This window comes from Arachis hypogaea, chromosome 3, assembly GCF_003086295.3.
Source record: "Arachis hypogaea cultivar Tifrunner chromosome 3, arahy.Tifrunner.gnm2.J5K5, whole genome shotgun sequence".
Lineage (NCBI taxonomy): Eukaryota > Viridiplantae > Streptophyta > Magnoliopsida > Fabales > Fabaceae > Arachis > Arachis hypogaea.
In genome coordinates, this window is record NC_092038.1 from 1,551,645 (window position 1) to 1,578,678 (window position 27,034).

General features: G+C 30.7%; 5 protein-coding genes across 6 annotated transcripts; all 5 read left to right on the forward strand.

The window, feature by feature from the left end:
- Positions 1–5,713, forward strand: LOC112785951 (uncharacterized). 2 transcript variants are annotated; one of them, XM_072232199.1, is made up of 5 exons: positions 1–107; positions 1,242–2,459; positions 2,944–3,228; positions 3,842–4,227; positions 4,499–5,713. In XM_072232199.1, coding segments are annotated over exons 1-5 (2,913 nt in total). In that variant the 5' UTR covers positions 1–105; the 3' UTR covers positions 5,521–5,713. The 2 variants fall into 2 exon arrangements, with proteins under 2 accessions (XP_072088300.1, XP_025685159.1); XM_025829374.3 differs by lacking the exon at positions 1–107 and adding an exon at positions 1,001–1,137.
- A 1,699-nt stretch (positions 5,714–7,412) lies between these two features.
- On the forward strand, positions 7,413–9,615 carry LOC140182508 (uncharacterized). The gene is made up of 7 exons (XM_072229181.1): positions 7,413–7,714; positions 8,056–8,173; positions 8,330–8,441; positions 8,554–8,703; positions 8,820–8,924; positions 9,195–9,278; positions 9,369–9,615. The coding sequence occupies exons 2-7, from the start codon at positions 8,163–8,165 to the stop codon at positions 9,486–9,488; spliced, it is 582 nt and encodes a 193-aa protein (XP_072085282.1). The 5' UTR covers positions 7,413–7,714; positions 8,056–8,162; the 3' UTR covers positions 9,489–9,615.
- Positions 9,572–11,524, forward strand: LOC112792811 (uncharacterized). Its single transcript, XM_025836184.3, has 8 exons — positions 9,572–9,867; positions 9,950–10,063; positions 10,149–10,205; positions 10,295–10,361; positions 10,455–10,508; positions 10,608–10,682; positions 10,828–10,863; positions 11,008–11,524. Exons 2-8 carry the CDS (start codon positions 10,029–10,031, stop codon positions 11,107–11,109), a joined length of 426 nt encoding a protein of 141 aa, XP_025691969.2. The 5' UTR covers positions 9,572–9,867; positions 9,950–10,028; the 3' UTR covers positions 11,110–11,524.
- Positions 11,525–12,746: 1,222 nt separating this feature from the next.
- LOC112769247 (UDP-xylose transporter 1) lies at positions 12,747–16,918 on the forward strand. Its single transcript, XM_025813703.3, has 8 exons — positions 12,747–12,994; positions 13,591–13,719; positions 13,889–14,073; positions 14,545–14,612; positions 14,731–14,863; positions 15,330–15,491; positions 15,955–16,231; positions 16,499–16,918. The coding sequence occupies exons 2-8, from the start codon at positions 13,596–13,598 to the stop codon at positions 16,585–16,587; spliced, it is 1,038 nt and encodes a 345-aa protein (XP_025669488.1). The 5' UTR covers positions 12,747–12,994; positions 13,591–13,595; the 3' UTR covers positions 16,588–16,918.
- A 3,785-nt stretch (positions 16,919–20,703) lies between these two features.
- On the forward strand, positions 20,704–26,985 carry LOC112785960 (protein ENHANCED DISEASE RESISTANCE 2). The gene is made up of 20 exons (XM_025829385.3): positions 20,704–21,370; positions 21,470–21,523; positions 22,078–22,143; positions 22,240–22,301; positions 22,433–22,539; positions 22,639–22,685; positions 22,958–23,058; positions 23,323–23,418; positions 23,536–23,600; positions 23,687–23,758; positions 24,029–24,175; positions 24,341–24,648; positions 24,885–24,948; positions 25,036–25,211; positions 25,432–25,533; positions 25,644–25,694; positions 25,778–25,921; positions 26,066–26,161; positions 26,394–26,495; positions 26,696–26,985. The coding sequence occupies exons 1-20, from the start codon at positions 21,089–21,091 to the stop codon at positions 26,786–26,788; spliced, it is 2,235 nt and encodes a 744-aa protein (XP_025685170.1). The 5' UTR covers positions 20,704–21,088; the 3' UTR covers positions 26,789–26,985.
- The last annotated feature ends 49 nt before the right edge of the window (positions 26,986–27,034 follow it).

Genomic DNA, 27,034 nt, shown 5'->3' on the forward strand with positions numbered 1-27,034 from the left:
GGGTCTAGCTTTAGGTCTCCAATTGCATATTTTGCTGAAGAAGAAAAGAAAAAAAAGTGTTTGTTTACATATATATCTTTGTATTCAAGCCATTGATTTGATTAAATGTACGTATACTGTATACATACATGCATGCCTTTCATTCTAACACCCCATGTTCTTTCTCATGTTTCTTTGCGCCTTAAATTTTGTTTATTTTCATATTTATATAATATTAATATATCTTATATATTCCATGCTTGTTTACGTATAGTTCTCATTTTAAGCAAGGTGATATTATTAATCTTGTTAGAAGTTGAACTTTAACTTTGACCATTTGCCCTTAAATCATGTTTTTTTTTTTAATTATTAGGTTTCTCTAGAATAATTTAAGGTGAAAACTCAAGTGCCGTCGACTTCACGTGAAGTTGATAGGTGAGAGCCGTTAAATGAAAATTTAGTCAAATCAGTCAAACCATCTAACGGCTCTCATTTATCAACTTCACATAAAGTCCACTGCACCTGAGTTTCCACTTAAAATTGAAGTCACAAATATATATTTTTATTAAAAAAAAGTAATATAGGTAGAGAGGAATTTGATTTCTTTTTGAAGAAGAAAAAAGAATGTAGGATGATGAATTAATTATTACCATACCATGGAGGTATGTAGTGCCAAAAACGCAGGGGTGACCCTTTTCCACGGCACCAAAAATGGCTTTACAATAATGGTGTCTTAAGGAAGAAAAATAATACAAAGTAGTGTATGTATATGTGTAGGTGAAAACTCAGGTGAAGTCGACTTTACGTGAAGTTGATATCTAAGAGTTGTTAGATGAAAATTTAGTCAAATCAGTCAAATTATCTAACGGCTCTCAGATATCAACTGCACGTGAAATCGACTGTACCTGAATTTCCACCATATGTGTAATGAATGAAGGCAACACTTTAATTAGTTTTGCTACACTTATAAATTTCTTAAGCACCATGCATACATTATATAGATACACCTATCCCATGTGACCATTGCTGCAATTTTCATCACCTTTTTCCTTAACTTCTCCCCACTAATATATAATAAAACTCACACAAATCTTATTCTTCTATCTATCTCCATCACCAAATCTTGCTCATCACAACTATAGAAAATAGTATCTAAGAGTATGTTTCTTTCGTTTTTTTAGTTTTATTCTTGTAAACAGAGAATACTGAACAGAGAATAGAAACTGAATTAGTCTTTAACTTTGGTTTTATTTTCTGTGTAGGTGTGATATTGAATCTAGGAGTTCGATTTTCGACTTGGGTTTCGGGCGAAATTCGACGTCGAGAAGCGGAGAGCACCTAGAAGGGATGGTGATCCAAGACTATGTAGGATCAAAGAACAACAAAGTGATGAAATCCCAAAGGAGTGGTGCACCAGCAAAGTTGGTGACAGCACTAACATGTCTCCAATTCTTCTTTGCAGTTTATGCAACATTCTTACTATATTACATGGGACCTTCCATTGATCTAAGAACATCAAAGCCAGATTTCACATGGGCCACAAGAATTGCAAACCAATGGAAGCAATACATGATCACACCCCATGTTGTTGGACACTACCAAGAAGCTGCTTCTTCTCTCATAAGAGAAGATAGTAATAATAATAATAACAATAATAATGTTCTTGTTCTTGTTCCTCCTCATCAAGAAGAACAACCTTTGAACCAATCACAAGTTTGTGAGTATGAGAAGATTGATTTCATGCAGAAGAAGTCCAATGATGTTCAAATGATGAAGCTGAAGAGGGAGCTGTATGATGAGGTTTTGGAGTTTCAAAGCAGAAGCATTGGAACTGAGACATTACCTCAGTTAATGGCAATGAAATCCAAGTGGGACATAAAGGGTAGTAGAAACCAAAAACCAAAGATCACAGTTTTGTTGAACCATTTCAAGAGAAAGACACTTTGTGCACAGATTGATTCATTGCTACAACAAACTCTCCCTTTTCACCATGCTTGGGTGCTATCATTTGGTAGCCCAAATGAACTTTCCTTGAAGAGAATTGTTGAAAGCTACAATGATTCAAGGATCAGCTTCATAAGCTCAAGCTATGATTTCAAGTACTATGGAAGGTTCCAAATGGCACTACAAACAGAATCTGATCTTGTATACATTGTTGATGATGACATGATTCCAGGGAAGAAAATGCTTGAGATTCTAGCACATGTTGCTGGGACTGAGAAGTACAAGAACTCAGTGTTGGGAAGTATTGGGAGGATTTTGCCATTTAGGCAGAAAGATTTTACATTTCCAAGTTATAGAAAGTTTAGGTCTAAAGAAGCAGGGTTGTATTTGCCTGATCCTGCTTATGATATCACTGTTGATAAGATTGTGCAGGTTGATTTTCTTTCTAGCTCTTGGTTTCTCTCTGCTCAACTTGTTAAGACCCTCTTCATTGAGACTCCTTTTACTTTCTCCACTGGTGAAGATCTGCATTTGAGGTTGGTAACCCTTTCATTTCCCTGCAAAATTCTGTTTCACACTCTAGAATAATTTAATTCTATTTTATTGGTACAATGAGAATATAGGTGAAAAAATTAGAACAAATTGAACAAACAAGTCAAAGTCAAATAAGCATCAAGTTGACTGTGCTAAACAATATTTGGTAGTGTTCAATTAGTTGTTGTTGCCATTAGGTTGAAAAACACTACATACTACAAGTTGTAGTACACAATACAATATGTTATTGTAGTCAAATTGAAGATAGACTTTTTGTTAGTTATCTACCAAACTAATACTAGTGTCTTATTACAATTTGACCATCACAATTACAACATTTTTGCCTGTCCATTGAATCTGAGACTTCTTCTTAATCTCTTGACTTGATTAAGAATGTGTGCTTCTGTTGCAATATTATCCACTAGGAAACAGAATACTTAGAAATATTCATATCAAAATTGACCTTATTTTGTTATTGAATTGCAGCTATCAGCTTCAAAAGTACCAGAATGCAGGGTCATTTGTTGTCCCAGTTGACCCTAATGACAAGGAAACATGGGGTGACAGTGAACATAGGCTAGCCTATGTATCCGAAACCACAGTGATATTCAAGGACATAGTTCAAGTTAGAGATGATCAATGGTGGAAAGCACTTTCCACAGGCTATGTTACACAATGGGCAGCAATGCACCCTCAAAACATTGATGCCCTCTTCTACGCTCACACACTTGACCATGTTAAAGCACTTCAACCACTTCTTGACAAGTTCAGGTACAGAATACATGTTAAAATACAAAATTTATATTAAAAATAAGTTAAACTACGTACATATTTATACATAAAGATATAGAAACTAATTTTAACTAGGAGTGTTATCAGTTCTGTTTGGTTCGGTTTTGGACTAAAAATCAACCGAATCGATATGTTCGGTTCCTATATATACACAATCGTTCGATTTGTTGTTTTTACAACAATTAAACCGAACCAATAGCAGTTTAGTTCGGTTGATTTTTTTGGTTTTTAATTCTTAATGAGTAAAATATGAATCACAATAACTAGAGGTTCAAAATAGTCAATAAACTAAAATAATAAGAATAAAACATTGAAATGGTTAGAAGCTGGGGTTTTTGTTGTTAGGTTAAAAGTTAAAATGATTAAAATATTGATATGGATGCATATTTTCGGTTCGGTTTGGTTTCTATCGAGCCAACTAAAAACCGAACCGAACCGATCGGTTTTATTAGAAAAAAAATCCAAATTTTTTCAATTTTTAAGTCGGTTGTTATAATTTTCACTTCAGTTTTGCAATAATTTTCAGTCCGATTCGGTAACTTACACCTCTAATTTTAATGGCTGATTTTAATGTGTATCTTTCTTTAAATAGGTCTACAATGGGTAAAAAGACCTACATCGTGGTCTCGGGTGGAAAATTTTGCCCTTGCGAGGATGCTGCAAGGGCATTGAAGTGGCCATTGTTGGTGTGCAAGGAGAGGAGGTTCAAGATCTTTGACTTGGGAATAGAGGCCATTTCCGGGGTCTCGGATTCAGAGGTGCCGGTGATACAGGCAGTGTATTCTAGCATGAAAGGTTTGATCAAGATTCATAATCCTAGTGTTGTGATCACACTGGATGACATTGATCCTCATGTGAGGAAGGCTCTCAAGATGGCATCAGAGAGCACTTCCAATGCTACTACTTTAGTGTTGTTGCCCAGAGCTTCTGTCCCCAAAGTGCTTTGGATGCCTGATCTCCGTTCAACTGCATTGCCAAGTAAGAATTATGTTAATATTCATTAGATGATAATTTAGTCAAATCTGTTAAATATGTGAATATTGCAAGTGTGAGGAGTATGAAGTTAGTCCCACATCAAAGAAAATAAAGAAGAGTGAGGAGTTTATAAGATGAAAGATCCATTAACTTACTATTGTAAGATTTTGAATTCGATGCGGTATCTTTTCATTTTCTCATGTTCAACTTGAGTTGTTTCTTTTATGATCTTATTTTTGAGTTTCTTTGCTTTTAACATAATTTTATGTTGTAGATTGGAACAAGATGAGACTTTCTATCAACATCATCACACAAAATAGAGTAACTTCACTAACAAGGCTCCTCAAATCTCTAAGCAATGCATACTATCTTGGTGATGAAATTCCCATAACCTTCAACATGGATAGCAAGGTAGATGAGGCAACAATAAAGCTAGTGGGCTCTTTTGAGTGGCCTCATGGGCCCAAAACCCTAAGAAGGAGGATCATCCAAGGTGGGCTCATTAGGGCAGTTAGTGAGAGTTGGTACCCATCCAATGATGATGACTTTGGCCTTTTACTTGAAGATGACATTGAAGTTTCTCCTTACTACTACCTTTGGATCAAATATGCATTATTAGCATACCACTATGATCCACAAGTTTCTCTCCCTGAATTGTCCTCAATTTCACTCTACACACCAAGGATTGTTGAGGTTGTTAAAGAAAGGCCCAAATGGAATGCCACTGAATTCTTCAAAAAGATTCATCCAAACACACCTTACCTACACCAATTACCTTGTTCTTGGGGGGCAGTGTTCTTCCCTAAACATTGGAGAGAATTCTATGTTTACATGAACATGAGGTTCACTGAGGATGCTAAAACAAACCCGGTTCAAATCCCAAGGTCAAGAACAAATGGGTGGCAAGCATCATGGAAAAAATTCCTAATTGACATGATGTACCTTAGAGGGTATGTTAGTCTTTACCCTAATTTCCCTAACCAAGCTAGCTTCTCAACCAATCACATGGAGCCAGGTGCACACATTAGTGCTAAGGACAATGTTGTCAAACACAACAAACAAGACTTTGAGGTTCCATTAATGAGTCAAGATTTTAGAGAATTGCTACCTAGTATGAAGATGCCACCAGCTTCAAGATTACCATCATTGAACCTATTCAATCAACCTGTTTCACTAAAGGGTCTTAAATCTGCTGGTGCTAAGTTGGGTCAAGATGTTCTAAGGTGTAACAATGTTTCTGAGGTTGTAGCTGTGGATCAAGACACTGGTCTACCACAACGCTGCTCCAAATTCTGACGGAACACAACAATATAATCTCTCTTCATTGTTCTCATTGGTTTAATTTTTATTTATTTTTTTGCATTGTTTTTGTTATATTTTAAAATTAAGTGGGAAATTTGGTCAGCGATTTTGCTGTGTCACAAGGTGATCGTTCCCATACTGAAACAATTGTAATTAAATTATTGGTTATACATTTGATTAGTACTAAGATTATTCTCTCCTGCATATCATCAATAATTCACGTCAAATTTAATAATGCTAGATCGAAAAAAAAAAGTCAGAATTTATTTTATTTAATATTTATTAATTATCGCAATAATTAATAAACTTTAAATAAAACAAATTCTGAGTATTTTTAGCTGATATTTTTTTATTACTAAATATTCCCGTTTAATAATATAGTTCATGTAACACGAACATCTTTTTAGTTTAGACAATTTTATCCACTAATTACGTAATTGTCATGTACTTTCTAGTTGATATCAAAGTTGTTGGGTTAAGTAGAATAATAACGAGACAAGTTTGTCAGAATAAGGTAATAAGATAACTAAGACTATTATAAAGAAGAATGAAGCCAAAGGGCAAGTGACACAGTTTCCTATTAAATATGGATAAATTTATTTCCTATAATATAGTATTATATTTTAAATTACTTCGTAGTCATCATGCAATCACCATAAGAGTAATTACTATAAAGTTAGCCAATTTATAAAGGTAAAAAATTATTTGTAGTGGTTTTTATTTTTTTATCAAAAATTAATAGTTAAAAATATTCGATTTAATATATTTAATTAAATTATTATTCAATAATTTTTAATTATTAAGTATCAATTTTATATAAAAATAACTATATATAAAATTTTACTATTTATAAATCAATGAAAATATACGTATAATTTTTTTTATAAAAAATTATAATTAAAAATAAGAGTGTCACTCAAAGACGTCTAAAATGTTTTTTTTAAAGATATTTTCTAATAATTAAAATTTAACACATATAATCGATTAAACCATATTATTTTATCAAAATTAGGCCATATAAATTAATTTGATGGAAAAAATAGTGAATTAAATCTAAACCAGTCTAAACTAATATTATTTTTTATAAAAAACAACTAAAGTACTCTTATTATAGAAAATAACTAAAATATTTTTAATATATATATATAATAGTGAATCAAATCTAAACCAGTCTAAACTAATATTATTTTTTATAAAAAACAACTAAAGTATTCTTATTATAGAAAATAACTAAAATATTTCTAATATATATATATATATATATATATATATATATATATATATATATATATATATATATATATATATAGTGAATCAAATCTAAACCAGTCTAAACTAATATTATTTTTTATAAAAAACAACTAAAGTACTCTTATTATAGAAAATAACTAAAATATTTCTAATATATATATATATATATATATATATATATATTAATTTTAAATCCTAACCTTATGACGACTGAGAAGTAAAGGTTAGAATTTAGGATTCTTAAAATTAATATATATAATAAGAGTATTTAGTCATTTTCTATAATAAGAGTATTGTAGTAATATTTTATAAAAAAATAATATTAATTTAGACCAATTTAAAATTTGATTCACTCATTCACTATTTTTTTGGTCAAATTAATTTGTCTGAGCTAATTTTGACAAAAATAATACAATTTAATCGATTATATATGTTAAATTTTAATTATTAGTAAATATCTTTAAAAAAGACGTTATAGACGTCTTTATTTAAGTGACTCCTTAAAAATAAAATATGGTATATTTAAGATAAAATTCGAATTATCTTTATTGACTTAAATGGACGGCTGAAATCCCTCAACCAACTTGATTTTGCCATACATGTTTCTAAGTTTCTAACACATTTTTTTAATTTATTTTTATCTCACTGAAAAATCCAAGGAGTAAAATTGCTAATTGCAAATCGAAGATGGAGGGTAGTTTCGTCATTGTATAAATAAGCTAGCTCAAATTCAGTTAGAGTTTCAGTTTCAGTTTCAGTCTCAGCCAGCAAACAGAGCTACGTTGACAATGGCGTATGAGTCCCTTCGCGCTCTCCATTCGATCCACCAAACCTAAACCCCTACCTCTCTCTCCATTCCTTCTTCTTCTTCTTCTGATCGATCTTTCATGCCTCCATTCACCACGATCTTTCTCCGCCGCTTCTTCTCTAACAACCTGTAAGTTAATCTATCTATCTATTCTCAGTTAATTATGTCACATCAAAGTTCAATGCGAATGAATATTCTTTCGTCGCTAAAATTATATTATAATGTTCTACAATGCAGATCAGGAATATAATGCAATGCAATTTTACGTGTTTCGATTTCAATTTTTAACTGCTTTGTTTAATTTGTGCTATGCGAGCTAAGCTATTTTACCTGTTCCATGCGTAGTTTATATTCGCATGATTTGAACTGAGAGATTCAGACGTATATATAGAGATAATAACTTTAATTTATACGTATCATATACTCTTTTTGTGACTTATACGTAGAGGTTACACTTTTGGTTGTTGAAGGATGATATATTTGCTTCAGAGATTGCTCAAGGATTTCAACCTTTCTCGGGCGATAAATCTCTTCATTTGATTGATTGTGTTGGAGACTCTTAGATTCTTCTGGAATAATGTATCGCAGGTATATGATGTATTTTTTTAAACGACTACTCATTTTATTTAATGAGTATATATATATGATCGTGTATGATTAAATGTTTATATTAAACTTTGTTAATATTAATTTGTTGCAGTTAACAGAAATGATTGAGTTTTAGTTAGCTAATTATTTTTGCAGCAATAAAAGGTCAAATAATGATGGTAGAGCCAGGTCTATTATCAAGGTAATTATGGCAGCTGCCTTTGGATTTTGTCTTGGAATGTCAATTCCATCCATGCGTTCGAATAAGGTATTATACTATATTATATTTGCCACCTAATTAATTTCTCAATGTTGCAAAAATTAGCCATAATTGAACATTCTTTTTTAATATTTCTTTTTTTTTCTTATTAAACTTGTAGGCTAGCATGTCTTCAAGCCGTCGACATTCCTTTGGTGTATCTATAGAAGAAATAGAAAGATATGCTGCTGATGTAGACAATGTTCAAGCTATTACTGACTATTCTGGAACCCAGCGTATTGAAGCACTTGGGTCAATGAGATTGCCAAACGTAATTAATTATTGTCATGCTTGTGCTTTAGACAGTTGGATATGAATTTGCTGAAAAGCTGGTTATCAACATAGTTGAAAATAATCAAGTATAATTCAAAACTGTTCATCTTGCAGTTATATATTCCAACAAATCCTATTGGAGCCCAATCTTTGCCCCCGGGAATTATTGCACCTCAATCTGATTTTCATTTACGCAGACTATGGGGTCAACCTAGTGAGGTATGACATGTAAAAGTTACTTAATGTGGAAGGACTTGAAAATGTGCATGGGTTTTAGTTATTAACTTTAATTTCATCAGAATTTGGACTAACAAAAGTTGAAATTGTGCATTTGCATGTGTTGCCATATCGACAATGTTTCTTTCATTCTTCAATATGCTTTCCACATGATATACAAAACAAATTTGTCAGTATGCACTCTTATGCATGCTTAGTTAGATGTCTTGTTCATGAACCTCACTATGAGTCTATGACCCTTTTATTTTGCAGGATCTGAAGAAAAGGCCAAGGTATTTAGTAACATTCACGGTCGGTTATGATCAGAAAGATAATATTGATGCTGCAGTAAAAAAGGTTACAAGATGAACTCACAATTTTTTTTAATTTATTGTCCCTTCCATGTTATCTTCAGATCAGAGTACTGACTTTCATATTGTTCTGTAGTTTTCTGATGATTTTGCAATTTTACTATTTCATTATGATGGACGGACTAGTGAGTGGGATCACTTTGAGTGGTCAAAGAATGTGATCCATGTTAGTGCAAGGAAACAAACAAAATGGTAACTTTCATTTTTCTCCTATCCCTCTTTTAATCCTCACTGGCTTATGGTTGGCAATTTACAGGGTTTTTTTATGCTTTGTTGCAGGCAACAAGCATTATGTTTTCATTTAACTGGAGGAATTCATCTAACTGTTTATCATCTAATAATATTTCTTCTTATGTCAGCAAAACAAAAAGAGGAAATAATGTTGTATTGATAATGATATTAGGAGTATTGAACTTAATAGTTAATATTCCCCCAGTTGTTACAATTTGGATCTTACGTAGTTAATTATGCAGGTGGTATGCTAAACGGTTTTTGCATCCTGATATTGTTGCATCATATGAATATATTTTTATTTGGGACGAAGATCTTGGACTGGAAAATTTCAACGCAGACGAGTAATTCTCTTGCCTATCTGTTTATTCAGCTCATATTTGTCATTAAATGCAGTGTCTTTTTAACTGAATTCTTGTTTACCAGATACATTGAATTGGTCATAAAACATGGTTTGGAGATATCTCAACCTGGTCTTGAGCCCTATGATGGATTGGTATGGGAGATGACAAAGAGAACTGAAGACACAGAAGTTCACAAGTATTTCTTTGCTGTTGCATTGCTTTTTATTATCATGCTTTCGCATGTATTATTAAGACAACTTTATGCATTTATTGGTGAAAAGGTCAACAGAAGAGAAGCCAGGCCGTTGTAGAGATGCACATTTGCCTCCTTGTGCTGGGTATGCTTTCCCTTCTTGATTCAAAGTGTTATTTTAACTTATAACTGATAGCTGTGCCATCTTCCTAGAGTTTCTCTTGTTCTTTTTAGATTTGTGGAAATTATGGCTCCGGTCTTTTCTCGGAAAGCATGGCGTTGCGTCTGGTATATGATTCAGGTATATTATTATTTTCAACATGATTTTTCTTGAATTCCTGATATGTTCAAACATTCTATTGGCTTTGATGGACTTGCCACAAATGTTTTGAAGAATGATTTAGTGCATGGATGGGGATTGGATTTCAATCTCAGAAGATGTGCAGAGGTCAGCAGGTCCTTCTCCATATTTGTTCTATCAGGACATGAAAGCTATCTTAAGTTCCTTGCAAACCTGAAAACTTTAATCTTTGTTTGGTTTTGGCAGCCTGCACATCAGAAAATTGGTGTAGTTGATTCACAATGGATTATTCATCAAGGAATTCCTTCCCTTGGGAACCAGGTTAGTCATGACCAACTTGCAAAATATTTGGAACTTTCCTTTCAAGATACTATACTTACCATAACAGTTCTTTATGTGTCATTTTCTATAAAATTTTGAAAATAATAACTCTTCCGTGGTATATGTATATCAATAAAATTTTCAGGGAGAAACTGACGAGGGAAGAGCTCCATATGATGCGGTATGTGTATTTCACATGTAAATGATGTCCCTCATATCATTCTTTGCGTTCAATAATATGCTTTCATTTACTTTAACGCAGTGTTCTTCCAAAATTTTCCCCCAACATAGAGTTTATATTATGCTTTGGCATTGTAAATTTCAGGTCAAAACAAGATGCAAAAATGAGTGGGCCGAATTCCAAGTTCGCCTCACAAATGCTGATTTAACATACCTTAAAGGACTAAAACGTAATATGAAGGGTTAAACAACATATATATGCAATGCCCTGTTCCTTCTCCCTGTCATTGAGTATTGATTTATATACTCGGCATATTTTGTTGAGTTCTGGTTCCTTCCTTTCTTCGGGTGCAAGTACAATGCGCATACAAGTGTAGATATATATGAAAGGAAAGAACATATTCAAGCTTATTTATTACCTCTAACTATAAATATATGCTGCCAGAATTCTGCAGCGATTTTGGAATCAAAGTTTTGCTGGAAAAATAGTTTGCAGGCTTTAATTTTGATAATCTTGATCTGCATGTGCCTTAACTGAAAAAGTAGTGAATAAGTAAGAAGAACTACATTTAGCTGAGGCTGTGATCATATGGATATGTAATTTTTGGAGGCTGTAATGCAAGCATCATGACTTATACATTTTCATTATCATTTTGTCGAGATTCATTACACTTACATAGCATTATAGACGCCAAAGATACCCTTTTTTCTTAGCATCATGAACCAATAATTATATAGCTTTGAATTTGATATTCCTCTCTAACAAATGGTTAATGGTATTCTATTGTAAAATAATTACATCTTTTACTTTACGTCCAAATTTGTGTAATTAACAAAGTTTTTTATTTTTATAATATTTAAATTTTGACATTTTTTATCCGATTATTTAGTTACTAAAACTAATCTCCATTTTAAAATCGAATAATAAATCCACAAAATTCACTACGTAAATTTGATCCTGAAATCACTTTAATAAATTGGAGAATCATATCAACATAATGTTGATGTAAAAAATTAACCTCACAAAATGTTTCAAAATTGGTTCAATTTGCATTTGAAAGAAGTACATAGAGTCCAAAAAGGAAGGGGGGAAGCCAAAATGGAACTCTCATTTGGAGAATTATGAATGAGCTTGAAGTTTCTTTTGAAATTGGGTATTTGGGTTGGAGAGCCTTGTTTAAAAAGGCAGATATATACAACTGGCCTAAAACTAAATGTTGGTTTCACACACCTTTCATCCTTATGAACCAAGACTTGATTACTATACGATTTTATGAAAGCTACTTATTGGGATTAAAAAAACAAAGGTGTTTGGTATATAAATGATGAATTGGTGAATATAGAAGTTGGTGCATATCTAAATGGACTTTAAAACACCCTCTTGATATGAACTTCCCAGCTGTTTATCTCTTGTATGTATGTTTTACTACTTATTGCTTTAATTTTAGCGTTAATTAAAATATCTATGTTGAGGAAAACGGGACATTACATATATCACCTTTTTAATTATTTCCTTATAAAAATATATATACATAAATTAATTTCTTCTGAAATTTTTTATGATATTACACTTAATACCATTATATATTTTATTAAATGTAATATTAGCCTATTCTATATAAAGATGACATTAGTAAACATTTTCTTTAAGTAAATTAGTACAAAAATAGCAAATTAAGAAATGCCAACTGTATAACTTAATCTCTAGAGAGATAAGTAATTGAGTAGTGTGATCTATCCAAAAGAAATATAATAATTAATAACTAACAAGGAAAAAGTAATCCGGACAATGATATTGATGTCCATATTTATCATAAAAGATAAGATTATATTATTGTTATATATGCGTTGTTTCTTTTGTTTCAAAATGACCGTCAACTTTGGTTAATTAAGTTGCAATTGAGTTACCAGACATACACCCCAATCCAGAAAACCAAACCAAAAAACATTGAAACTCAACGAACATTCTTTTTTTATTTATATAAAAGGCAGAGGAAGAAGCTGCCATTATTCCACAACAAGCCATAGACATTGGCATAAAAAAAATTCTGTATCTATCTCTTGCTGCTGAGAACAACTTTGTTGCAAATTATTAATTATATCAATTTATCCACATTCTTCAGATATATAAGGTAAGTGACATGATTGATATCTCATCATATATAACAAGTTTAATTGATTATTAGCTCTATATGATTATGGATCATGTTTATTTAATTTGTACTTTGTGATTATTTTCCGGGCTACATCCTTGCAAGTAGTACTTGAAGAATCATGTAGCTTTTAATTTATTTCCTTATGAATACAACTAAACGCAGTAGGTTTTGATTAAAATTTCTTGTTGATTACAAAAAATGATGAGTTATTTTAACAATCCCACCCCCTTTTTTTTTTCTTTCTTCTTTTAAATGCGTTGAAGTTTAAGTTGAGGATGTCCTGAGACTTGAAATTGTTTTTTTTTATTATTATCATAAAAATAACTAAATATACATATATCAACAATAATTTTTTTTCTTTTTCATCAAGGTGTATTATTTCAATTATGTCCCCTTTTTTCCCTTTTCTAGATTTTCCAAATGACAGACTTCAAAAGAAGTCTATCTTCTTTTCCTCAAAATTAGACAATTAACTAATATCTTTAATTTGCACCCTGAATTAGTTTAATTTTATCAAGATATATATGCTTCATAATTTATATATAAAATTATCCATTTGATCATTTTTGCAGCAAAGATGGGAGAGATATCATCAAGCTTTCAATTAGGTGTGATTGGTGCACTTTTTCTTTCAGTGGCTTCCTCAGTCTCCATTGTCATTTGCAACAAAGCTTTGATGAGCAGCCTTGGCTTTCCATTTGGTAACTAAATATATATAATTTTATTCTGCATATAATAATATTTAATTTATATGCACGGTCAGTATAAAGTTATTTTACACAAATATTTGATGTGTATTATAAAATATATGCAATGTTAATAATTTTATTTCTAATATGATTTTTTGGCTAATTATTTTTTTGGGAGCAGCTACAACTCTTACAAGTTGGCATATGATTGTTACATTTGGCACACTTTATGCTGCTAAAAGACTTAAATTCTTTGAGGCCAAACCCATTGACATGAAGACAGTCATACTTTTTGGCATTCTAAATGGTGTCTCTGTTGGATTCCTCAACTTGAGCCTTGGCTTCAATTCCATTGGATTCTACCAGGTTAATTAATTATCTTAATTAAGTAATTAACATATGTTTTGTTTTTATATGTACTTTTTTTTGTGTCATGGTGTTTTTTGGACTTGGGTCATGGTGTTTTATATATACTTCTTCATGTAGTAGAAGTTTAGGCCCAAGATATGATTTTTGTCTTGGCCCAAGATATGAAGGTAGTTAGCTTTTACGTTTAAATATAGGCCCAACAATTTTTTAGACCTAAACATTTTGCTGACCCAAAAAAGAAAATAATAAACAAAAAAGTTGTTAACAAGGTCCAAAAAATTGGCCCATTGTATTCAAGAAAGGAAACAAATGTGGAATAAAAATTAATTTTGCATCATAATAAAGTCAATGTGTGGTAAAAAAAAATAAATAAATAATAATAAGAATAACTGTTGGGTCAAATTAAAAAAAAAAAAACGAATGAGACACTAAAATATTATTTACCCTATTTTTCTTTTTTTTTTTCAGATGACAAAACTTGCAATTATACCATTCACAGTATTGCTGGAAACCGTTTTTCTCAAAAAGGAGTTCAGGTAACAAGTTTGTGTAAACTATTTGAAACATAATAGTGAAATTGAACACAGAGAACAATGTATACTATATATTATATATTATTGTGTAACTAAAAATTGTTTTGCTAATTATGTGCAGCCTAAAAATAAAATTCTCTCTCTCCCTTTTACTTTTGGGAGTTGGCATTGCTTCAATCACAGACCTTCAGCTCAATTTTCTTGGAACAATAATTTCAGTTCTAGCTATCATAACAACATGTGTTAGCCAAATTGTATCCTTTAGTTAATTAATAAATATTCACTAAGATATTATTATATTTAGTAAATTTAATTATTCGGTTAGTTCTTATAATTTTATCAAATTTATAATTATGTCTTTATATTTTTGTTTTTTAAATTGAGTCCGTACACTACTTTTAATTTTATAATTAAGTCATTTTCATATAAAAAATATTAAAATTAACAGAATATTTCTTCTAAAAAATATATGATCAAAAGATCTAATTAGGTTCTTAATTAAAGATACATTCAATTTGAAGAAAAATATTCAGTTAACTCTAATATTTTTTACATTAGAAATGATCTAATTACAAAATTAAAAGCAGTGTAGAGATTAAATTAAAAAAAATAAAGATCTAATTAAAAATTTGATAAAATTATTAAGACCAATAAAATAATTAAACCTATTTATTAAATTAACCTTATTGTTTTTATTTCTTAACTTAGTTTTGAATTCAGCTTACCAGCACCATACAGAAGAAGCTTAATGTGTCTTCCACTCAGCTTCTCTACCAATCTGCTCCATTTCAAGCAGCAATTCTATTTCTAACAGGCCCTCTTGTGGATCAAATGCTTGTCAACAAAAATGTCTTTGCCTTCAATTACACTCCTATGGTCTTGGTAACTAATAATATCAAATACCAATCCTTAATCCCTCTGTCTTATGCAAAATTCAATTTTAATGTATTATTGCAATAATACATTTTCTAATGTCAATTGAAATTTTATTATATACTATTAACACCAAACTAATATTCACACCTATTACTTAAATAATTCTCGATATAATTCTGAAAATTAGATTAAACCGGTCGATTCAACCTAAAATCAACCACGAATCAGTTCAATTCAAACAACAACATTAATTACAAAAATTCAATAAAAAACAATGATTAAGTTAAATCGGTTCGGATTTTATTAAGAAACCAGTTGAAAAAAAATATTTTTTAATTATTTTTTTAATTATTTTTTTACGTAAAAATATATTATTTTATTATATCTGATTGAATTTCGATTAAACTTATACTGAATAAAATTTATTTGACCTAAGCTAATTATTTTCTTATTATGTTTTTTTTTTCAGGTATTCATAGTATTATCTTGTATAATAGCTGTATCAGTAAACTTCAGCACATTTTTAGTGATTGGAAAAACATCACCAGTAACCTATCAAGTTCTAGGGCATCTCAAGACTTGCCTTGTTCTAGGAGTTGGCTACTTAATATTAAAGGACCCTTTCACTTTTAGAAACATCATTGGCATTCTTGTTGCCATTTTTGGTATGGCCTTGTACTCTTATTTCTGCATTCAAGACAATACAAACAAACAATCAATCAATGGATCCTCCATTGCCATCTCAGGTCACACTCTCTTTTCTTTCTTCAGTTTTCTTTTGCTTTTTAATTATGATCTTAGTGTTTTTTATTGTGTTTGGCAAGTGTTTTAAAAGATGAAAAAAATAAAAAAATTAATATTTTCATAATTATCCATCTATATCTGATTTTACAACAAAGATGTTATCTATATAATAAAATTAACATATATATTAATTTTATTAATGTAAATTCTTATATATATATTCTTGAAGTTTGTAATAATTTATTTATTTATTACATTATTTTTTACAGGTAAAAGACAAAGACGGTCAACACTTTTATTAAACGAAAAAGAGAATAATGAGCCTCTGAAATCAATAAACAAAGATTCTGTTGTATAAAAATTAAGAAGTAACATGCTTTTTTAGGCGGTGTTTGGATCGAAGATTGAGACTAAGATTGAAAGATTGAGATTGAGAGATAGAGATTAAAAGATAAAGATTAAACTATGTTTTAGTATTATATTTAGTTTAAGATAAATATGGAGACTAAGAAGTAAATTTGAAATTTGAAAAGTTAAATAAAAGTATTTTAAAAAAATATTATTAAAATTTTAATCTCTATCTCAAAAAATTCTAATCTTATGTATTTCAATTTTTTAGAAGTACTGAAGAAATTGAAAATAATATTAAATCTCAATCCTCAATCTTCGATAGCAGAAAATAAACCTTACTTTATAACTTTAGTGTAGCTCACTAAATTACTCTTATTAATAATGTATATGTTATATATAACACACACAAAGTAGTATTAAACTATTAATGAAATTGTTATCTTATTTTAATGGAAAGTTTAAAGTTTAGAGTTACTCCAATTATTGTGCTTCATTGCTATACTATTCATTATTCTCAATACCTTAGCCATAGATAGATATACAATGTTGCATTTTCAACCAAAAAAAAAAAGAAAAGGAGAGGATGGATTTGCACATGCTATTGTTTTATTTAGTTTATATTTCCATGCATTGTTTATGGAGAAATACTTCATATGATTGAGTATTTATCAATTTAGACATGAAAGGTTCCTCTCACAGCAGAATAAGTTATAATTTTTATCCATAAAAATCCAAAATACTTATAAATGAGCAAAACTATTTCTATATTAATAAAAGATGATCCCTATATTATAAAAGTATCCAAATGAATTTAAATATTAATTTTATTTATAGATAAATTTATTAATATTTTTAATTTGTATATATAAAAATAATAATTTACTGTTAATAGTATGAAAAAATAAACTAAATTGTAGAGTGTTAAATCTCAACTAAACCTAAATTGTCACAATTATTAAGACCATTCAAAATCAAGTTTCCATTGTACACCAATTTTCCCATTATTCTCTGCTTTTTAATACTTAAAGAAAACAGCATTGAAAAGCTATTCAGTTTGAGATTATAAAACAAACCTATTCAACCAAAATTGAGATTCAAACAGCCCCTTATCTTCTGGGAACTTTGTAGTATAATTTAATATTATTCTCTTAAGGAATAAAATAAATATTGTATTATGCTCCACTAAACTTCAAATTAAAGTACTATTACTACCTTGATCAAATGGCTTGATGATATAATTAAGGTAATGTTTATTTTGAAGTATTGAGATAGAGATTGAGAAATTGAGATTTAATATTATATTTGTTGGTCTATAGATTAGTATTAAAATTTTAGTTTCTTTCTTCAAAATTTTAATATTTTAATAACTCTAAAAAGTGAGAATACAGAGAACTGATATTTTTTGAAACAGAAGCTAAAACTTTAATTTTACATCTAAAATATCTCTATTTTAATTAATTAATTATAATTTTATTTTTTATATAAATTAAATTTAAACTTTACTTTTATTTCAATCTCTATCTTTCACTTTATATCAAACACAATACCAAAACTTATTTCGGTCTCTGAATTCAATCTCTCCTCGAAACGCTACCTAATATACCACGCTACTAGTTGATACTATCCTTCTTCGTATGATTTAATTTGGTATGGTCAACTTGCCAATTAGAATATGCCAGCTATCATGTCATGAGAATTTATTTTATCCATTATTATGACATTCTTATTCTTTAATTTTTCTCTTAGTTGTGCTCTATTATTATGCAACAATATCATTTGGCAGACATGTCGAATAATGTCCTTTAGCTAAATAAATTAGCTTGATCGTTAATCTATTAAGAATCTCTGCCTTTATAAATAAAAAAATAATGCATATCAAAAATCAAAATAGCAAGATATAATTACAAAAATCTCATTTTTTTCAATAAAATTATAATATGCTTTTGCTGATTTCTTCTATTTTAAATTTTAATAGATTTAATTTAAATGCACTAAGAATATAAATTCTTAATAATTTTTTATACCATTATCTAATCTTATATATGATATCAAAATGAAGGTTCATATTTTATTATAGAAATAAAAATAACAAGAAATATCAAAAAAAAAAATCCCCATGTATTTGTGATTAGGGGTGTTTGCGGTGCGGTTTGGTTCGGTTTTAAGCGAAAAAGTTATCCGATCTTAATACTTAATTTATGTGCGGTGCGATTTGGATTGGATGGAATTTTTTTGAAAAGCCGATCCGATCCGATTCGATTACAAGCGGTTTGGATCGGTTTGAATTTGCGGTTTTTTAAATAAAAAAATTAAATGCATATAACAAGTCTCAACATCAAATTTTAAACAATCAACAATGACATAACAAGTTTTAACAATATCTTAAAAAGCCAACAATAACATAACAATAGAAATAAAATTATAGGTTAGTTACAATAAAGAAATAAATAATATTTTGAACATAAAATATTTATTAAATAATAATAATACATGAATAATAGAAAAATGTATAACAAATTGATTATGTTATAAATATAATTATAAATATAATAATAAAATAATAATAGTATAGCACATTGTGCGGTTTGGATTGGATTGGATCGGTTATGAAAAGTAGATTCGAAATTCGATCCAATACAGCGGTTTGCAAAAAATAGAATCCAATCAAATCCGAATTAGTACAGTTTTAATTGGTTTTCGATTTAAATTGGATTGGATGAACGGTTTAATTTAAATCGGTTTGAATTTGAATACCCTATTTGTGATCACACAATGATGTGACTCCTAATGCAAATAAAGTCATTATCTACGTATTCCACTCACTAAATACAAAATTAATCATAATCAGAGGATTAATCACTCTATTATGACTTCTTGACCCACTTATCTAATAGTCAACATCATTCCACACCTTTTTCTTCTTTTCTTTCTTTGATAGATATAATAATATACTAAATTGTAAAGGACCAAAAAAATAAAAAAGAAAGAAAAGCAGAAGAATACGCGTTGATATGAATTAATTAAAAAATAGTACTACAAATAAAGGTAGAAAGTTGAAGGTTGTGTGATCCATGTCTTGCTTCCGAAGTATTTTATTTGGTACATAAAGTCAACATTTTATGCATTATTACTACAAACTTAATTAAGTCCTTAAAATAATTTTTCATGTAGTTATGTATTTGTATTGCTTAGGAAGCAATGGTGGTTGTGAGTATATACATATACAACATCCAAATGAGTTACACTCCCAAAGCACAAACCAGATAACTTAACTAAATTCTAAATTAATAACTTCATTTTTTTCCCCTAACAATTTTCTTAACAATATTGTTATGATCATTTAAAATAAAATATTCAACAATTTTACGTATACATAAAAAAAGTAACTACTAAATCAATCATCTATATAAAATATATATTAAAATATACACATTAAAAATAAATAAAATAATATATATATATATATATTTATACATAAATATATAATAGTTAATTTAGTAGTTATTTTTTATATAAATATAATATTTTTTATAAATATTTAAACTTATTTATTTCCAATATATAAATTATAAAACATTGAAAACTTTAATTCTTAAACTTTTTAATAAAAGAGTAAAGTGACAAATAAATTCATAAAAATTTATACTTCAGACAAATAAATTCTTAAAATAAAAAAGTACCTATAAAATTTTTTAGCTATGGACCCACAATCTTTAAATTAACTCTTATGTTAGGATAAAAGATTTTAATTTGAACTAATGTATGTATATTTGCTATCTTAAAATACTTTATTGATATTTTTTTAGGGACTAATTTATTTAAAATATAAATTTTTAAGAATTTATTTATTACTTTATTTTTAATAAAATATATTTTATATTAAATACCTTAATATCTAAATGTTATATTTTTTTAGTAAAGTGACAATTTATTTCTAAAAAATTTTAACTTTAGACTAATTAAGTCTTTTATAATAACAAACAAAAAATATATTATGTCTTTTCGTTAATAAATAATATAAAATAAAATAAAATTATTTTTATATATTTTATTATTTAAAATGTGTATCCTATTATTATTATCATATGAACATAAAAATAATGCTATTTTGGACTAAAAAATCACATAATAAGTTATTAGAAATACATTTATCATTTGCTATTATAGAAGATCTAAGAGAGATTTTTTTTTTTAAAGAGTTAATTAGACATTGGTTGAAATTACCAGGTGTTACTTTACTCTCTTTTTTTTTTCTTCTTTTTTTTTGCAAAATTCTAATTCCTTAATTTTTATTTATTTATTTATATGACAAGAGAGAGAACGAAGTACATATGATTGATTGATTCCATGCATTGTTCTCTTCTGCGATTCCAATGTACCTTCAAACGTTAGTAGTTACATAAATCCCTCCACCTTCAACACAAAACACAACCACCTACGAAATTTTAAGGTGGTGGTTGGTGTTGGTGCAATTGTTTTCTCTTCTTGAACTCAAGGTGTTCGACAAAATGGGTAGCAGAGAAACTGCAACTGCAAGTGTTGGTGATGGTGGAACAAAACCAATGATAATGGAAGGGTGGTTATACCTCATACAATCCAACCGTTTGGGGCTTCAGTTCTCGAGAAAGCGCTACTTCGTGCTAAAGGGTCACCATCTTCGAAGTTACAAGTACCCTCCTTCACTTTCTCGCAACAACAACAACCACCACGACCTTCTTCCTCTCAGAAGTGCTGTTCTTGACTCCACCATTCGGGTCCTTGATAATGGCAGAGAAACCATTAACAGAAAAGTAACTTCCTTTTCTTATCATTATCATAATTTTTTTACTCTGATCTCATTTTTCATCATCCTTCATTGTTTTCACCAATTTTTATTTTTCTTCCTTCAGGTGTTTTTCATGTTCACCCTTTACAGCACTTCCAATCACAGCAATCAACTAAAGGTGACTTCTTCACATTTTCACCATTTTTTTTCCATTCATTTTTTTTAGAACTATCTAGATCAGGTTGATCCATAAGCATTGGGTTGGTTGAGTGGATGCCAAGATCTTCGATGTTAGGCAGCCATATTAGCTGATTCCTGGGCAGGTCTAAAGAATGCAAAAACTAAAAGTTAAATTGGGGATTAGTCCAATAAGTAGAGTGAACCTCATCCACTGAAAAGCATTTTTATCTATTGATTTAGTTATGATCAGTCACAATGACATTGTTCAATCCAATTAGCTATACTTAGTATGATGGATTTTTTTTTTTTTTTTTGATAAAAAATATGTGTGTAACCATAGATATACTCACATCACTATTGTACGAATTATGTTGTAGGTAGTAGACTAGTAGGTACAAGTCAAGCCCATGATAAAGAGCTGCTCTGGTGGTTTTTAACTAGTTATCATGCTTAAGAAACTTGAGGCCTTTTTGCTATTACTGGCATTTTTATTATTTGAGAGTTTGGTACAATGTAAAATTATGAAGTGTGAATGTTAACAATTGATTATAGTTAGGAGCAAGCTGTCCTGAAGAAGCAGCAAGGTGGATTCACTCCATTCAAGAATCTTCTTTGAAGGTATGCCTACAACTTGAATGGATTTTTAGGGTGTTTTAGTTTTATTTCATATTCAACGAAGAAACTGTTGTTATGAACTGTGTGTTCACTGTGCAGGGTGCTCCTTGTACACGAGATAATGTTGTAGCTAGTTCTAAGAGAAGATGGCACTCATTTAGGTCTAGCAGCTTAAATTTTCATCTACCATGCATTGTTCTTTATGAATGAAAGTTCTTAATTTGTCTGATTAAAGATCACTAGTGCTGTTTTCTCCATGCCCTTGATCATTTTTCTCATGCTATGCTTGCAGATTATGTGGGTTGTCCAATACGACTCACTCTGGCTCTGTAGATTGGACCATTGGTTCATCTGATGTCGTTGCTCCTTCATCTTGGATAATCTTTGGTTGCCAAAATGGTAAGGATTTAAGTCTGTTCTGTTTCAAAAAGAAAATTGTTTCTTTCTAAAGATCTAAAATCTGCACATACATTTTTTGTGGGTGTAAATGTAATGTAGGATTGCGACTATTCAAGGAAGCAAAAGAAAGGGATTCACGTGGGAAGGTTGGTAGGATTTCTGTTCCAAAAAATAGTGTTCAGAAGATAGAAAAATACGGATGAAATGTTAACCCTATAGTAATCAATGATTAATTCATGATTGGTTCTGTGGGATGAATTTGAGCTTGCTTCGCTGCTGATTCATTGACATAATAAGCTTGTGATATTCTAATGAGAACCCTCTCTGCTGACGTTCTATCCCTGTGAGATTCCTTTTATATCATTCAAACAATATTTATGGTTGAATTTGAATTTTTTGCATATGGTCACATCATCAGAAGTGGGATGATCACCCTGCAATCATGGCTGTTGGTGTGGTTGATGGAAGTTCCGAAGCCATTTTCCAGACTCTTATGTCACTTGGTCCTTCAAGATCAGCGTAAGTCCATTAAGTTCACATGGCATTCTTATAGTAGACTTTTTATGTTGTTCCCATTTTCCGCACATATCTTCTCATTGGATGCTTTGTTTGAAAACATAGGCCACAACATTAAATAAAGATTCATTGTCTTCAAATAAAAATTGTAATCGGATAGGTCAGAGCCTTTTAAAAAGTGTAATTTTATAAGCCACGATTACTGTTGCCATTTGCATTATGGTATTATTGAGTTTGTTTCTATGCCTATTGTTTATTGACTCGCAGATGGGATTTCTGTTTCTACAAAGGCAGTGTGGTTGAGCACGTAGATGGTCACACTGACATCATTCACAAAGAGCTGTATAGGGATTGGTTGCCTTGGTAAGATTCAAACATGAAGCCTTCAATGCTGATTATGTATCACTACTTGTTTCAAGGCATTATATCGTACCTGTCTTTCCTAGCAGTAGTTTAACGATTGCATGTCCTGCTTTACAGGGGATCAAAATCAAGAGATTTCTTGTTGCAGCGTTATTGGAGGAGAGAAGATGATGGAACCTATGGTAATAGAGTCATATGTGGAAGAAACTGGCTGAAAATACACACAGATTATATTGAAACTAACTACATTTGGTTTTTCTTGACACAGTTATTCTTTACCATTCTGTGTATCACAAGAAGTGTCGGCCACAGAAAGGCTGTGTACGTGCATGGCTTAAAAGTAATGTATGCTTAAACTTTAGAATATGAACATTTCTAGCTCATGCTATCAGCTTTTTCTGCACTGTATCTCTAGATAAATTAGGCATTACTACTTGAAATTATGACGTTCCTTGGTCTTGGTCTTCTTCTTCTGAACTAAAATAGTTCACTTATTCTTGAATGTTTCTCTATGTATGTCGGTGTCATTGTTCATTGGTGCCTACGTTTTGCTAGAAAGACAGCTAACTAAAAAAAAGTTATGATTGTGACCACATGCGTTCTTTTGTAGGTGGAGGTTATGTTATATCACCAGTGAGCAATGGAAAACAATCAGTCGTAAAACATATGCTTGCCATTGATTGGAAGTTCTGGAAATCCTATCTTAAGCCTTCATCAACACATTCCATGACCATTCGTATGCTTGAGAGAGTTGCTGGTAATCTCTTATTATTATTTTTTTTAAAATTCTTTTCTATTGATAACTTTATATTAATGACATGAATGTTATATGCCATTTGCCAACATGTATTTTTTATGTTGTTAGACTGTATTATATTACAGTCAAAGATTACGACGATCTATATTTTGCATGTTCTTATAGCATTGCGGGAGTTATTTAAAGCTAGACGTGGGAATTGTCGTTCATCTGATAGTTCATCTGGAGAGTTGACAAGAAGCATCGGGCTTAGTTTGAAGGAAGGAGATGTCAACTCTGATAGCCAAAGGCAGGCAGTAGATGAGAATGCCCAACATATCTCAGATGGAGTAGTAGATCAAACACAATCAGAGCATGCAACCCTTGTTAGCCTAAATGATGCTGATGATGAGTTTTTTGATGTTCCAGAACCATCAGACAGTGACGAGTCGGAAAATGGATGGATGCCTGATTGTAGTCACAAGAAGTCTCCGGTAAAAAGCTGTTTGATATTATAGTCTAGAAATTTAGCATGTTATTACCTCTTTATGACTCATCAGATGCTTGCAATAAGTATATTCACCAACAGTCTCAAGTCATACTGTCCTCTGGCATATTTTAGCTATAAGTCTATAACCCTTATAATGCATGTAGTGCACTTGTCTTGTACTTTTAGTTGGAAAACTATGCTAAACTTGGCATTTTTCTCCTGTGAATTTGATTGTTTCAGGACTTGCGTCAACCTAAGTTGTCAACAGCTGCTAATTTTGTGAAAAAATTGCATGATCTTGCAGGTGATTAATATAATATGTATGACATATCAAGATTATCCATGATTTTATTCTTCTATAGCTAACAATATTAGGCACCATACAATGCAGTTCAGAAGAAGGGTTATGTGGACTTACACGAAATGGTCAGAGAAGAAAGTACCTTATGCGCCTATGGATCAACTCTTCCAAAAGATTCCTCTTGTACATTACCTTGCAGCTGGGCAGAAGCAGATCCTTCCACTTTCCTGATTCGTGGGGCAAATTACCTCGAAGACCGCCAGAAGGTATACGTGAAAAATGTTCATTTCACTTAGATAAATATAGGGACAAAAAGGGAAAAAAAGGTACTTTAATTATGTCATTCACAAAGGATCCACTGCTGCTTGTGAATGTTCTGTTTTATTCCATTCTTTTAGTGCATTTGTATCATTTCATGTGCCAGTCAGTTATGGCTTATATTTGTTTGTACAAATTTATTCCTTTATGGGGGTAATCAACTACTAGGTTAAGGCAAAGGGAACCTTGATGCAAATGGTTGCTGCAGACTGGCTGAGATCTGATAAAAGAGAAGATGATCTTGGTGGCCGACCAGAGAGCATTGTGCAGGTCCGTTATTTTTCTAATGATTTTCGGTTCCAAATGTTGATAATATTCAGGCAATGCATTTTCAACTTATGATTAACATATTGACTGAGAAAAATCAACTGATGATACAGAAATATGCAGCAAAGGGTGGGCCCGAGTTCTTCTTCATTGTAAACATTCAGGTTGGTTAATATTCATCTGTTTATGTTGTTCTTACTTAAAACTCGACATAATTAAAACTAATTTGATTGTTTATACGGACCAGGTTCCAGGTGCAACTACATATAACCTGGCATTATATTACATGATGACTACACCTGTTGAAGATACCCCTTTGCTTGAGAGTTTTATCAAGGGTGATGATACCTACCGAAATTCAAGATTTAAACTCATACCATACATATCCAAGGTTGGTAGAAGTCATCACTGGTTCTATATATATATTAGAATCTCTGATCCCCAATGGTTATATTTTCATCCACAACCAAACTTATGTTTTCTTCTCCTTTGCGCGTTATTTGAAATGTTGAATGTGTCATAAATCATGTTTCAGGGTTCGTGGATAGTAAAACAAAGTGTGGGAAAGAAGGCATGCTTAATTGGTCAAGCATTGGAAATTAACTATTTCCAAGGGAAGAACTATTTGGAGGTAAATTTTGAACTAATAATTAGACCAAGGGAATGAAGATAAAGATTTAGGGTATTAAAAGGTTCTCTCTTTCTTTGCATTTATGTGGTCCATGAAGAAAACCTTAAAATAAGTTGAAAGGAAGTGAATGATTGGAACTTTTGTGGTATGCATGCATCACATGTTAAACTCTCAATCATCTTACAATGATTTGAAAGAATGCTGATGTTGAAATGATGACATCTATTTTCAGCTTGGGGTTGATATTGGATCGTCAACTGTTGCAAGAGGTGTTGTAAGTCTTGTCCTTGGATACCTCAATCATCTAGTTATTGAAATGGCCTTTCTAATACAGGTATAAATAACAATCACGTTCCTTTTTATTTTGAAGTAATTGTCACCATTTCCTCTAGAAGGGTGTTATTGAACGTATTTATGTACTGTCAACATACCATTCGTTCATGATTGGCTAGGACCTATACCTGGCCAATGGTAAATGGATGATATGTCGGCTCAGAATATGATATTGACTACTGTGTTTTATGTGTTGTTAAGGGGAATACGCCGGAAGAGCTTCCGGAGTTCCTTTTAGGGACATGTCGCCTTAACCATCTAGATGCTTCCAAATCAGTTTCTTTGAAGCCTTGATTTCTCAATGAGATATTTAAGTACCTTTGGTCTTATGAAGGAGGTATTTAAGTACCTTTGGTCTTATGAAGGAGGTTGCCATGTTGTATATAAATTGAAACAAGGAGAGTTCTTTGGTGGCTCCAATTCCTTTAATTGAATTCCAAAAGCCATTATTTTATTCAATCAAAGCAGTTTGTGATGATGTTTGGTACTAATCTTTCAAAACAATTGCATATCTTCCTTAGTTTTTGTTAGTAATGTAAA

Coding starts and splice junctions, on each gene's coding strand:
- LOC112792811 (XM_025836184.3), top strand. CDS start 10,029: ATGACAAAGAGAACTGAAGACACAGAAGTTCACAA. Junction 10,683..10,827: donor TTCCTTCCCTTGGGAACCAG/GTTAGTCATGAC, acceptor TAAAATTTTCAG/GGAGAAACTGACGAGGGAAG. Junction 10,864..11,007: donor GAAGAGCTCCATATGATGCG/GTATGTGTATTT, acceptor TGTAAATTTCAG/GTCAAAACAAGATGCAAAAA.
- LOC112785960 (XM_025829385.3), top strand. CDS start 21,089: ATGGGTAGCAGAGAAACTGCAACTGCAAGTGTTGGTGATGGTGGAACA. Junction 22,686..22,957: donor AAAGGGATTCACGTGGGAAG/GTTGGTAGGATT, acceptor TCACATCATCAG/AAGTGGGATGATCACCCTGC. Junction 24,649..24,884: donor GTAGTCACAAGAAGTCTCCG/GTAAAAAGCTGT, acceptor TGATTGTTTCAG/GACTTGCGTCAACCTAAGTT.
- LOC112785951 (XM_072232199.1), top strand. Junction 3,229..3,841: donor CCACTTCTTGACAAGTTCAG/GTACAGAATACA, acceptor TTCTTTAAATAG/GTCTACAATGGGTAAAAAGA. Junction 4,228..4,498: donor CCGTTCAACTGCATTGCCAA/GTAAGAATTATG, acceptor TTTATGTTGTAG/ATTGGAACAAGATGAGACTT.
- LOC112769247 (XM_025813703.3), top strand. CDS start 13,596: ATGGGAGAGATATCATCAAGCTTTCAATTAGGTGTGATTGGTGCACTT. Junction 14,613..14,730: donor TTTCTCAAAAAGGAGTTCAG/GTAACAAGTTTG, acceptor AATTATGTGCAG/CCTAAAAATAAAATTCTCTC. Junction 16,232..16,498: donor ATCCTCCATTGCCATCTCAG/GTCACACTCTCT, acceptor TATTTTTTACAG/GTAAAAGACAAAGACGGTCA.
- LOC140182508 (XM_072229181.1), top strand. Junction 8,704..8,819: donor GGTCAATGAGATTGCCAAAC/GTAATTAATTAT, acceptor TTCATCTTGCAG/TTATATATTCCAACAAATCC. Junction 9,279..9,368: donor TTGATGCTGCAGTAAAAAAG/GTTACAAGATGA, acceptor ATTGTTCTGTAG/TTTTCTGATGATTTTGCAAT.